Source organism: Mus pahari, chromosome 10 (genome assembly GCF_900095145.1).
Source record: "Mus pahari chromosome 10, PAHARI_EIJ_v1.1, whole genome shotgun sequence".
Taxonomy (NCBI): Eukaryota; Metazoa; Chordata; class Mammalia; order Rodentia; family Muridae; genus Mus; species Mus pahari.
In genome coordinates, this window is record NC_034599.1 from 104,693,183 (window position 1) to 104,706,285 (window position 13,103).

Sequence of the window (13,103 nt, forward strand, 5' to 3'; positions counted from 1 at the left end):
CCTTACAGCTGGATCTCATGGAGGCACTTCCCCAACTGAAGCTCCTTTCTCTGTGATAACTCCAGCTGTGTCAAGTTGACACAAAGCTATCCAGTACAGGGAGTTTGGGAAATTTTTACTTATTTATAAATGATGAGTGGTGACAGAGAGCCAGGTAGCTCTTCTCATCCCCTTCTTCCTGCCTTTAGGAAAATGCCTAGAGTTTCAGAGACCATCTTCATCCTCAAGAGGACAAGTGTGAAGGCATACACAAAGCCAGTGTGTTTAGGATGGTGTCATAGAATGAGAAGGTGGTTCGCTCTTCCTGTCCTGCTTCTGATTATGAGAGAAAATTACCCCTCTGATTCAAACACTGTCATGTATTCTGGGAGCCAGATGCATCCTAACTGCTGCACATTCATAAATATAAGTCCAGAACTTCTACATTTCTCAGATCAATGCCTCCTGCCCACAGTCTGTCATTCTCTGGGCTCTTCCTTTGAGGTATATATTTTTTTTAGTGCAGAAGCACATTTGGGGCCATGCATCTTATAGCTTTACTTCCACATTATCTGAAGTAGCAGACAACTCCTCTTTGGAAACTTAGAAAAGTCATTTTAAGAAGATCCAGCGTCAGGGCTGGAGAGACGGCTTAGAAGGTGCAGACCCACCCCAGAACCCATTTAAAAATCCAGCCCCAGTGCTGGAGTTTGTAATCCTAGCCCCAGGGAGGCAGAGATGGATGAATCCATGGAACTTGCTGGCCAGCCAGTCTAGCGAAAGTTGTAAGACCCAGGCCAATAAGAGATCATGTCTAAATAAAATAAAATAAAATAAAATAAAATAAACAAAGTGGACAGAATCTGAGGAATAACACCCAAGATTGTCCTCTGATACATATATGCATAGACACCTATGTTTGTGCACATGAACAGTGTACACATTACCCCTCTTCCCCACAATTCCCCATTGTCTTAGAGTCCTTCAAAATATCCTTTTAGGTGTCAGGGCTCTATACTCAATACTGAACCAGTCTCTGGCAGGGAGATACAGTCTGCTCATCAGACTCTTGGCAACTAGAGTGGAGGTAGCTTCATTCAATGCAGAGGGGCTTGGCAATGGAAGTAAACAGGAGAAGCAAAATTGGGCTCTGCTAAAGAGCAGGAACGGCTTAAAGAGCACAGGAACGGCTCATTTCAGCCAAATGGACGGAGTGTTCGCTTCCTATGTTCTACACATTGTTATCGAGCACCAGCTTTCACGTTTCACATTCCATAAAAGTTTAATCTACTTTTAGGTTTTAATTTTAAAATCATACACCGTCACCATGTTATCTAACAAAGCAGAATATAATGAGATCCCCCAAGACATTTACTAGAAATAAGTGTCTTTAGAAAATTTATTTTCTGAGCTGTATAATGGCTTGTGTGAATGACAGGTGTTAAGTGCCTGTACAGACTACACTCTTCTCTCTGTTTAGTAGTGATAATGTTTGCAGACAAAAATAACTAACATGGGGCAGATATACTGTCATCTAGAAATTGCTTATTAAAATAACACAAAGGCATGCTCTTATCTAAAAAAAATCAACACTAGTAACAACAACAACACCCAACATGGCTCAGTGCTTGGGTCAGTTATAAACTTTAAAAGAGGAAATTCATATGGCCAACATACTCAGGAAAAGACTCACAGAATCAGGCATCAGAAAAAACGCAGTTTAACACTACAAGATAACACCTTGGGGTAAATTAAAAAGACTGATAATTCCTAGCATCAAAATTTTGTTGGCAATTTATGTTTCTAATATTCACCTATTGAGTATAGATTGAGTCAACTTGGAAAACAGGCATTATTTATGAAAACTAAACTGCATTCATTGCCCCCCCCACCGACTCCCCCCACCCCTTGCCATGACCCAGTGAAGGCCCTCACAATTTATCTATTGAAAGACATGTACAAAAAAAATCTATAAAAACTTAATAGGTATCTAGTGATGTGTATTATCTGGTGAAAATTACACCTATTGTATAATGTGCTCATTTTCATGATCAAGGAAGGTACATACTGGGTGCTGTAATCCCTAGCATGTAGCTGCTGACTTGGTCAATGGGACAGGACCCCACTGCTCAGAAACAATTAGTACCTTTCTGCCCTCTCTTTCCTGAGGTTCATGTCCTTCAGCACTACCAGAGATGAGGGAAGCTTGGTATCCTGTCAGCTTCTGGGTATCTTGATATAGCATAGTGTACAAAAAGAAATAAATGCCTTTTAAATAGAAATACTCTCCAAGAAAATACTCTTTTACTCTGTACTAGTATTTTCTCTGAACATGTGTTTTATTACTATATTTTTGCAAAAAAGAACAAAAATTGAATGCAAAATAAATGGAGTGTGGTGGCATATTCTATAATCCACATTCAGAAGGTGGAGGCTAGGAGGGTCTACAGTTGAAGGAGCAAAGGTTACAAAGCAAGAGCCTGTCACAAAATACCGAGGGCTGGAGCTGCAGGCTCAGTGCTAGAGTGTTTGTTTAGCCTGCTTAGTACCCTGGGTTTGATCACTAGCACTGTGAAACCCACCTCCACCCCACACCTATGAACACACGTATACATATACATACAAACACATACACACACATACACCACACCTACATACACATGTCTACATACACACACATACACACCACACCTGCATACACACATATACATATACATACACACATACACACCACACCTACATACACACATATACATATACATACACACATACGCATACACACACACACACACCCCACACACATTTACCATCTTACCTTTTAATTTTGAGACAGGATCTCACTGCATTCATCTTGTCAAGCTGATCCAGGGAATGTTTTCATTTGTAAATCTGAACATCCATTTCCCTAACACAATTCTCTGTTTTTCCTTTTCCCCGTTCCTGGCAACCTCATTTTGCTTTCTGTGTCCATGAAATTGATTTCAACGGTAACCTACAGAAGTGAAATCATACATTGTATGTCTCCTTGTGTCTGATTAATATCATCACACAAGGTTCATCCAAGAGAATACATATATCAGAATGCCATCCTTTTAAAGACTAACATTACACTGTACATATCTCATACATTTGTTCATCTGTTCATCAGTGGATAAAAATTTGTTTTAAAAAACATTTATTTTTCTTTTATCTGTGTGGTGTATGTCTGCTTAGATGTCTGTATACGATACTCAGTGACTGTGGCGACCAGGAGAGGGCACTGGAGTCTCTGGAACTGGAATTACAGATGGCTGTGTTGTGGGCAATCATGTGGGTGCTGGGCATTGAACCCAAATTGTCTGGAAAGCAACCAGTGCTCTTAAGCACTGAAGCATTTCTCTAGCCTCTATAGCATATTTTCTTTACTTATTCACCTATTAATGGTCACTTAGGCAGGCTCCCTAACATGGCTGTTGTGAACAGACACGGAAAACACAGTAGGCAGGTTTTCTACTGTAAGCTGGTCTTACTGAGTATCAGCTTTTAGTTAAATTGAATTGACCATAGAGATTTTAAAAAATCCTTTAAAAATATTGCATTATCAGGGGATGGAGATATAACACAGAGGTTAAGAGCACTGGCTGCTCTACACAGAACCTGAGTTCAATTCCCATCATGCACACGGCAGTCTCAGGGACTTGATGCTTTCTAGCCTCTGTGGGCATTGTGCACAGTGGTGCATGGGCATCTATGCAGGCAAAGCACGAATCCACAGAAGAATAAGGAAGTTGAAAGACAAAGAACAGTTGTCAGGTTTTAACAGAGATAGACAACAAATGCTTCTAACGTTTTTCTCCTCCTGAGTACCACTCAAGGTGCTCATTTTGAAAGTTTCTTAGTAGGACTGGGCATTTTATATCAGCAAATTGGAGAGAAATAGTACAAGTTTTTACCAAGAAGTTTTGGCAAGCGTATGCACATAATAAATATCTAGGGTAAACACTAGTTAAATGTCTCTGCTTTTTTCTTTTAGGTCAGGACAGTGTCATTTTTAATGCCCTGATTTATTAACGTATTTCTATTTTCTGATTTTTCCAGTATCCACAGGCATTCTTGCCTCTGCCCAAGTGTCTGGAGTCCTGACTTGTGGGTGGTTTATGCAGAGGGCTAGAGGTTCGCAGAGATAAGCAGTGAGAGTCAGGCTGTGAACTCATTGACCAACCCTGTTTTGCTTCTGGTCTCTTCCTGCAAGGCAGTGTGACACTGTCAGAAGTGTGTGCAGTTTCTATCAGGGAAACACCAGATTTCCACCTTCTTCTTCCAGAGACTCCTAGGGAAATTCTAATTTCTTGGGGACTATTGTTTCAGTAGTTTTATAGGCAAAGGAAGGGGCTTGTCTAACTTTAGAACACCTTCATTCCTGCCAGGCCACTTACATTCTGAGATCAAGAGACACACTTCAGGTAGTCTTTAAAGGTACACTCAGGATGCGGTTTGTGAGCCACACTCAATTACACACTCAGTTTACTTGTCTTCACCTCTAGTGTCACAACGTGAGTGACAGTAAGGGTCTGAGTGTCCAACGCATTGTATTGGAGTGTAATGTGGAGTGATTTGTAGCCAAAATGAGAATTTAATTTTTTTTCTCTGTCCCAGATTCGGATTTCAGTGTCTTTGAAATGTGTTAAATAATTTGTTGCCTTCTTTTTTGGATCTATAGCTACATTTCAGCTCTGGAGGAAAAAGTGAACCTAAGTTGATGCAGTGCTGTAAATGTTAACCAAAGTTTTAAACTAAGGTGCAGCCAAGTAGACTGCTCAAACTCCAAGCCACACATGAAGCCAAAGCAAACAAGATGCCAGTTTTCTACAACCAGAGCAAGCATGCAGCCTCTGCTAGCTGAAAATGTGCTTGCAACTCAGATTTTTGGGACTCTAGCCGTTTTTCAGCTGGCCTGTCTGCAAAGGCTAGATAGCTCATGTTTCCCCTTATAGAGGACAAGTCAAAATGAGCTGCTAAAATGAGCAAGTCAGACGCTGTCCCGGGAGGAGGACAGGTTACAAGGAGTGTGCGGGATTTAGGGAGTCATGTGATTAATTCAGAACAATTTCAACCATTTTTCTTCTGGACTAAGAAGAATTTACTAAGAAAGGAGTGTATGCTTGGTTGTGAAAGTACACTTGAATGATGTGAGATTTGCCGAGAAGAGCAGATAGCCATCCCTTTCTATCTCTACCCCATGTCCCCTTTGTTCCTAAATTCATATGTCAGGGGACAGCAGAGCTGTGAACATTTGTGATACCATGCTGGCCAAATGTTATTGAGAACTTTTCATTAGCATGTAAAGTTGTTGAGTCGGAACCAGCATAATTAAATGCAAAGAGAACCTGCATTTGATTTGTAAGTCGGGGTATACAGGAATCAAAGGCAAGCTAAACAGGTTAGAACAGGCTATCAGTAGGCCTTGAAGTAACAGTGATGCTGGGTCAGAGAGACCAGAGGGCTTCTTGAAGCTGAACAAGTTGTGGCAACTGCCATCTGAAATTTCTCTCAGAGATAGACTAGGACAGTGTAGGTAGGACTATGTTGCCACCGGTACTTAAAGGCTAATGCAGAGTCTGACCACACAGGGAAATATGCCGTATCAAGTGATCCTGAGCAGAGCTTTGTCTCCCAGCCGGCTAACAAAAGCAGGCTATCAAGTCAGAGGAGTAGACATTCCTTCTCAATGGAGTCTCTTATTCAAGACAAGTCACTCTGAGAGCAGAGTTCTGCTTAATAATCTTCGGCATCCTGAATTCCCAGATTTTCTGGCTAGTTGAAATGACACAGGCTAATACCTGTGCTTCTTGCATGGCAGAGACCAGAGACTGTCATTTTTGGCCACAAAGTCAAACTATTAAGGCATAGGACAAGGTGAGAAGGTAAGGTCATCCAGTTTTTATTGTTGATTCAGAGATTTACAATAAAGTTGGGTCTAAATAGACCCTGGCTTGATGGAAACCACAGACCCCCCCACCCCCCAGTCTGCATGGACAGCCACAATAGGCTAGTTTAGAACTATTCCTGTGTTCTTTCCCATGGATCTACTCTATGACAGATGATACAGAAAGACTAAGAAAATCAAATACTGTGTGAGGCACACAGAGGGAAAAGATCAAATCAGATTTCAGAGTACCAAAATGATTGCTTTTGTCCAAAGAACTAGTTCACAAAATGTTCAAAAATGATTTATGTATTTTTATGTGTATGGTGTTTTGCTTGTATGTATGTCAACACACAATGTGTGAACAGTGCCAGCAGAGAGCAGAAGGTGTTAGATATGCTGAAACTGGAGTTACAGACAATTGTGAGCTGCTGCTGGCTCTTAACCCTGAGCCATCTCTCCAGCCCAACAAAATATTTGTATTATCAATTTGTTGTTGTTGTCATCATTTTATAAAGAGCCAAAGAATCCTATCTTTTATCCTGGCCTTGGACGTCCTATAGCAGAGATTCAGGAAGTTGCCTAGTAAGAAACCTTTTGAGAGACTTGTCTGAGGTCCCAGTCTCTGCTGTAGTGGCCCCAGGACAAACTTTATTGCAGCTTCTTTCCCTTTGATGTGATACATGGAGATAATGCAGGGGTTGGAGCAGGACTGTCTTTAGCATTGGCCCACAAAGCACCTAGAACTCCCTGTAGGTTTCTGTGAGAGCGTTCTGAACTGCTGTTGTGAGAGCGTTCTGAACTGCTGTTGTGAGAGCATTCTGAACTGCTGTTGTGAGAGCATTCTGAACTGCTGTTGTGAGAGCGTTCTGAACTGCTGTTGTACGGGACTGTCATTGTATTATTGAAGAAACATTTGTGCTTGGGTTCAGCTATATCCTCACACTCCATTTAGTGACATTTATGGTGTGATTATCAAGGTCATACATTGTAAAGTATTGAGAATTGAGGGGAAAAAACTCGAGGAAAACACAAGTCCTACTTAATCTCAGTGGTGTGGCAAAATGCTAATCTTGTTATATTTTCATCACATTAGCCATTGAAAATTTAATTTGGGATCATATGACCTCATGTATCCTGTATTTTTCCTTTATTAACTACTCTGTCATTAAATGTTCTGTTATATGATTTTTCAAATAGCTAATATATAGCATTCTGTTACATGGGTAACAAGTTACGAACTATGAAACATTTAGGATTATTTCCATTTTTCTCTGTGGTGAACATCCATGAGGTTATTTCCCCTGTAAACAGTTCCTTCAAATTTGCAATAACTTTCTCCCTATTGTGTAACCTAGCCTGGCCTCGAGCTCACTCTCCTGCAGTAGCATCTAGAATGCTGGCTGATAACAATCTGCCGCAGCGGGTTGGACTTGGCCAGCCGTAGAAAGGTATTTGTGAAGTATAGGCATTGCCCCTCTGTTGGGTAGTGTGGGGGTTTTCATGTTCAAGCTCTCTGGTAATATTTGTTGGGCAAATGGCTGGCAGTATTTGGAAGAGAAATGTATCTGTTTGCTCCCTAAGTCAGTTCTTGATATTTTACCATGTCTTCCTTAGTCACTTCTGTATAAATGCACAGAGTGGGAAATGTGGGTGGAGTTTTGTGGTCTGACTTGTATGGGAGCCACAGGCCTCATTTTCATAATGTTCTACCTAAGGAATAGGTGGGGTCAGGGGATCCCCTTTCTAGCCAGCTCCCGTGTGCCTAAACTAAGCCATCATACCTGCTTGGTGCTGCTCCTTCCTCCAGCTCCTGACAGGACATGAAATGGTAATGGTAACACGAAATATTACATATCCAGGAATTGATTTGGCTGACAGGAAAGTCCACAGACTTGATGTCTCCAGAGATCCATGGCTTGGGTGGATGCCTGTCTGTATTCTTGTCGTTATCCAATACTTTCGCCACTGCTTTGCCTTCGTTATTGCCGTACTGGAAAGGGCTTCTCTTTTGAACCTTGCTTTCCCCCATCTCCTTGCTAGTTGCTTCTGAAGTCTTTCTCAGGCCTCTCCTCTCCTGTCTTTTCTCAACATAATTGGAGTCCCTGTCATGTAGCCAGGCTGTCAGACCATTTTCTCCAACCTTTGAGACAAACACAAGATGTTGTATGTACCCTTTCCATGTCTGGTGTTCAAATGCTCTTCCACAGCTATTTAAATGGCCTTGTACATGCTAGGTCATGGAGTGGCAACAACAGAAGAGCCTGTGATTGGAATGAGCAAATTCTGGGCTAATACTTCCAGACTTGTTTTTATAGAGTTTGAGGAGGAAGGGTCTGGAGAGGCTGTGTCCCCATTTCCTAACCATGTACACATGAGGTCTTTAGAACCACAGTGCCTCTCTGTGTCAGTATGTCATGAGGGTAAAGAAGGACTGCCAACTGGATTTTACTTGTCCTAACCTGCATAGAATCTAGGTCAGAAATTTGGAGTTGGTCAGATCTAGGGTAAACAAATGGACAATGTCACCCAAAGATCCTTATCCAAGTAACTTGAACGTCCTTGAGCTGTTTTCTCATGTGAACAGTTGGAACAATACCTCCTTGTGGGCTGTGGTGACAAGTGAATGTGACTGTCTTAGTGCTCAGCACCTTCCAGGTCTATACTGACCTGTGCTTGGAAGCAGTTCTTGGGGGGCCACTAACACCGAGCAAATGGAATGTTCTTGTCACAAGGAAAATGAGAAAGGACAGTCTTCTCAGGTCTCTCGGTGGCAGGAGGTGTGACAGGGCCCTTTCAAGGTGGGTAGAGTTAGAATAAATAAACTGCTTCTGTGGACTCCACAAAACAAGCTTGAGAGTGACCACACCCCACACAAGCCTGGTAGCTAGCAGGGGAGCCAGCCTTCCACTTTCTGCAGGGGAGACCTAATTATTGGTGTTCATCTGGTGAAAGAGTCTGGCATCCAGGTTCTTAAGACTATGAACTACTCTTTGGTCATCTGAAAGTGTAATGAAGCCTTCCAGATTCTTCTGCCCTTACCTACATTGTGGGTGAGTGTTCAGCTTTTTGGGCTTTGTTTTTCTCTTTTGACTAAACAAGGCCTTTGTTTTACATTCTCTCTACATTCTTATCACATGGTTTCTGTTTCCTCCCTCATATCAGTTCTTATTTGTCATCGTTAGTACGGAAAGTCAAGGAGTATGACTGGAACAGGGAACTGGAAAATGAAACCCAACAGAACTTACCCTCCCATCCAGTTAAGGGATTTGAGTTCCTGGGGTGGCTAGACCTCAAAGCTCCTGGGGTGGCTGGACCCCCCAGCTCCTGGGGTGGCTAGACCCCCCCAGCTCCTAGGGTGGCTAGACCCCCAAACTCCTGGGTGCCTGGACCCCAAACCTCTTCATTGTCATTGCTGTCATCTTGTTGATTGTTTCTGCCATTCACCCCTGGCCACAGGCACACCACAGGCTCTCTAAGGCTCACTGGACTTTCCTTGACTCCTCAGTTTTGGAAGACCTGTTTTAAACAGAGTAGTATTATGTGACAGGGTTAGAGGTTATTGGGAATGCTACAGAACCCTTATATCTATAGGTTAGAACTACCAATATAGTCTGAATTATCACTCAAAACTGAGAAAAATAATTATTAATGTATTAAAATATTGGGGGACTAACTAGGGGAAGGAAAGGAACCAAGCAGAATAAGAGAGAGGGGTGCAGGGGGGGCAGTGGGAAGGAGAAGAACAAATAAGAACAAATAGTGACATATACACAAGTAATATATGACATCTATGACTTGATAAGATCATCTAAAATATTAATTGCAGAAGTTCATTTCTCATAGAAATAAAAATTCGAATAGCAATAATAGATGAATAAAGGTATAAAAATAACTGTATTTATCAAAGTAAATAATCACATAAGAAATTTGCTTTTGGGAATCTTGCCTGTTTCTGTATCAAGTTTATGATGCTATTTCTGGAAAGTTCCCTGTATGCATGAAAAAGCACATGGTGACCAGCATAATAGCTATATTAATTTCCTGTGACATATTACTACACACTTAGTGCTTTAAGACTACAGAGCTATTCTCTTACAGTTCTGGAGCCCAGAGGTCCGGGGTTAGTAGGGCTGCTGCTTTCCTGGGTGGAGGAGGACGGGAGAGCTCTGAGAGGAAGCACTGTGTCTCTCCTACAGGCGGGGGTCACTGTGCAGTGGGGTCCCCCTCTTCCAAAGCCTTTTCCATTTCATGAGTGACATCCTAGGGTTGGCTTTTCTTCCCCTTTCTCTTTGCTAACTCTGCTGCTGAGCTCCCTGTGCCTCCTGTGGGTTTCTGGGCTGTATCATTTCCCTTGAGAAGATGGTTGTGCAGTTAATGAAGGCAGACACGCAGAAAGTTGACAATGGGGAAGGTAACAGAGATGGCTTTTGCTGTTCTTTGTTGTTGTTTTTTAATAAGACGTGGCTATATATGCCTAGTGACTTGTTGTTTTCACACTTTTAAAATGAAAAGGAAGTCCCAAGTCTTGTTTTCTCCCTGTGTGTCTAACATTCCAGTGGCACTTGAACTTCCCTTGATAGTGTGGCATGTTTGGGACCTTCTTTCTTCTTCCAGCCTGCTCTTAGCACTTCCCTTGCTGCCATGCATGTTCTGTGGGAAGGCATGAGTGGCCCTTGCCCTGCCATGCCTCAGAGGGCCCCTCCTTACAAGCAGGAGTTAGAAGCGGGTGTCCCATTCACCCAGAGCCCTTGTCTTCCCTTTGATCCACACAATGGCTACAATACCCTGGAATTCCCTGCCTGTAGAGCCTGCCTCTAAGCCTGCAGAGCCCACTTCTACAGTTAGCTTCCAGGAGACTGTGTAATCATGGATCCTGAGAGGATATGGCGTGTATGTGGATGGGCCATGCCACATCTGCATTCTTTGAAGTCTTGGCAGGAATGCTACCCCATCCCCATCATCATGCCATCATCAGTTTTACATTTTTTCCAATGTAATTTTACATTTTCTCTTTACAAATATAAAAATATTTGTATTGATTGGTATGGGGAGTGGAATTAAGATGTTGAAACCATTTGTCAATTTAAAAAGTGTGAGCAGAGTATTTGGGAGCAAGAAGCATAGGTTTGTACGTTGTAAATGCCCCCGTCTTTTTAGGGGGTTAAGAAGATGGATTTTATGTGCATAACAGAGCTTTCCTGCTAACCCCTGCCTGGTGACAGCGGTCAGTCCCATGGTCAGTGCCTTTGCAGAATGATGGCTTTGCTGATGGCTGGTTTGTTCTTGCTCACAGGACTCCTCCTCGGGAACTGGCTGTGCTGCTGTGCAACAAATCCAATGCATTTTACAGCCTCGGGAAATGGAACGAGGCTTTTCTTGCTGCCAAGGAGTGTCTCCAATGGGACCCCACCTATGTGAAGGTATGGGAGCACCTATGGTGGCTGCTTCCTCCTCCTCCTCCTGCTTCAATTGCTCACCCCCCCCTTCTTGTCAAAGTGGATAGTCTAGAAATGCTTCTCCTTGAATGCACTTGCTCTTCAGAGGTCCACGGGCTGGGGGAGCCTTCCCTCTAGAGGAGTTAAGAACAGGATAGTGAGTGTTGAAGCATGCTGCTGGGAGAGTGGGGCCTGACTGCCTGGTAGCTGGAGCTCAGTGAGAGGCAGGCAGGAGGAGCTCACTTAGACCTGAGGTAGTTAGACAAAGATGCTTGATCTGCAGGTGGTCTTTGCTATCAGCAAGCTTTATTTTAGCAAAGCTTTATTTCAGATGGTAGTTCAGTAGAAATCTAACCCTTTTAGGGGAACAGGGAAGTTTGGGAGGCCAGAAAGATCCTATAAGGCTGTAAACAAAGGTCAGTAAATGGTGTGGGAGTGTGTGTGTATGTGTGTGTGTGTGTGTGTGTGTGTGTGTGTGTTTCTTTAGACCTGCTAGCCTGGGACTCACTATACAGACCAGATTAGCCTTGACCTCAAAGAGATCAAGATGCCTGTCTCTGTCTCCTGGGAGATGGGATCAAAGGCGTGTACCACCACTCTTCCTGGTCTGGCAAGCACTGATGCTTTTCCATCTGAAACATCCTGAATGCCCACCCTGTAAGGCATTGGTGTTTCAGGACACATGAAAGGAGTGAGAGACACCGTCTCAGACCTTGAGTGAGTCATACTCAGACTGAGCGAATAGCATGGAAGTACCGAGGCAGTGAAGTGTTAAATTAGTGATCTGGGGAATGGAGAAAGACTCCCCCGTAAAGTGGGAAAACACTGGACATCAGCTTTTCTTTTTATTTTATTTTATTTTATTTTTGAAGGTTTTATTTATTTTTTTATTTATATGAGTACACTGCAGCTGTCTTTCAACACACACCAGAAGTGTGCATCAGATTCTAAAGTCATCATGTGGTTCCTGGGAATTGAACTCAGGCCCTCTTGAAGAACAGTCAGTGCTCTTAGGACATCAGCTTTTCTGTCACATGCTCTGATGTGCACCAGATTCTAGCTCTCAGCTCATGGTCCTCGGGCTGCAAGACTGAGGAGAGACTGAACAAAACTGTTGGCAGCAGAACACAAGGAGAAGAGGTGGGGAGGCTGGAGCTACAAATGACTCAAATACTGGGAGAGAGGCTTGAATATTTCAAATTATATGTAGGCATTGACCCTTATACATGCTAGGATGCACTCCTCTACTGACCTACATTCCTTAGAAGGTGGATACTGTAGAAGTCACTGAGCTGGAAAATTGCAAGGACATTTCTGAGAATTCTTCTCAAGGGCATGCCAGGGTGGGGAGTAGTTGGGCCCCGCATGCATTCCCACTGTTTCGACTGTGGTCCAAGCATCTGAATGATGCTTCCAGTTTCCCTGTAAGTTTATCCACCCAGTCCTAACAGCACAGCAACCACAGCCACTCCTCCAACTTCCCTGGAGCTCCTAGGTGTCTCCCCTCCCATCCTCACTGTTATCTGTGGCAGAGGAAAATGCTAGTCCCTTCAGGTCAGTGGCTGGAGCCCAGGGGAAGTAAACTGAGGAAACAAGAGTACATTTTAGTCCTTGATTTTTTTTTTTTTTTTAATGAAGATTTTCTATAAGATTCTAATGAAGGGGGGGCTGGTGAGATGGCTCAGTAGGTAAGAGCACCCGACTGCTCTTCCAAAGGTCCAGAGTTCAAATCCCAGCAACCACATGGTGGCTCACAACCATCCGTAACAAGATCTGACGCC

General features: G+C 43.0%; 1 protein-coding gene across 4 annotated transcripts in view; it reads left to right on the forward strand.

The window, feature by feature from the left end:
- The window catches only part of Trank1 (tetratricopeptide repeat and ankyrin repeat containing 1), a 92,244-nt gene that overhangs the window by 19,420 nt on the left and 59,721 nt on the right, over positions 1–13,103 (forward strand). For all 4 annotated transcript variants that reach the window (XM_021207406.1, XM_029543423.1, XM_029543425.1 and 1 more), the window contains exon 2: positions 11,181–11,307. In XM_021207406.1, coding sequence (XP_021063065.1) covers positions 11,181–11,307 — 127 coding nt within the window. The remainder of the gene's footprint in view (positions 1–11,180; positions 11,308–13,103) is intronic.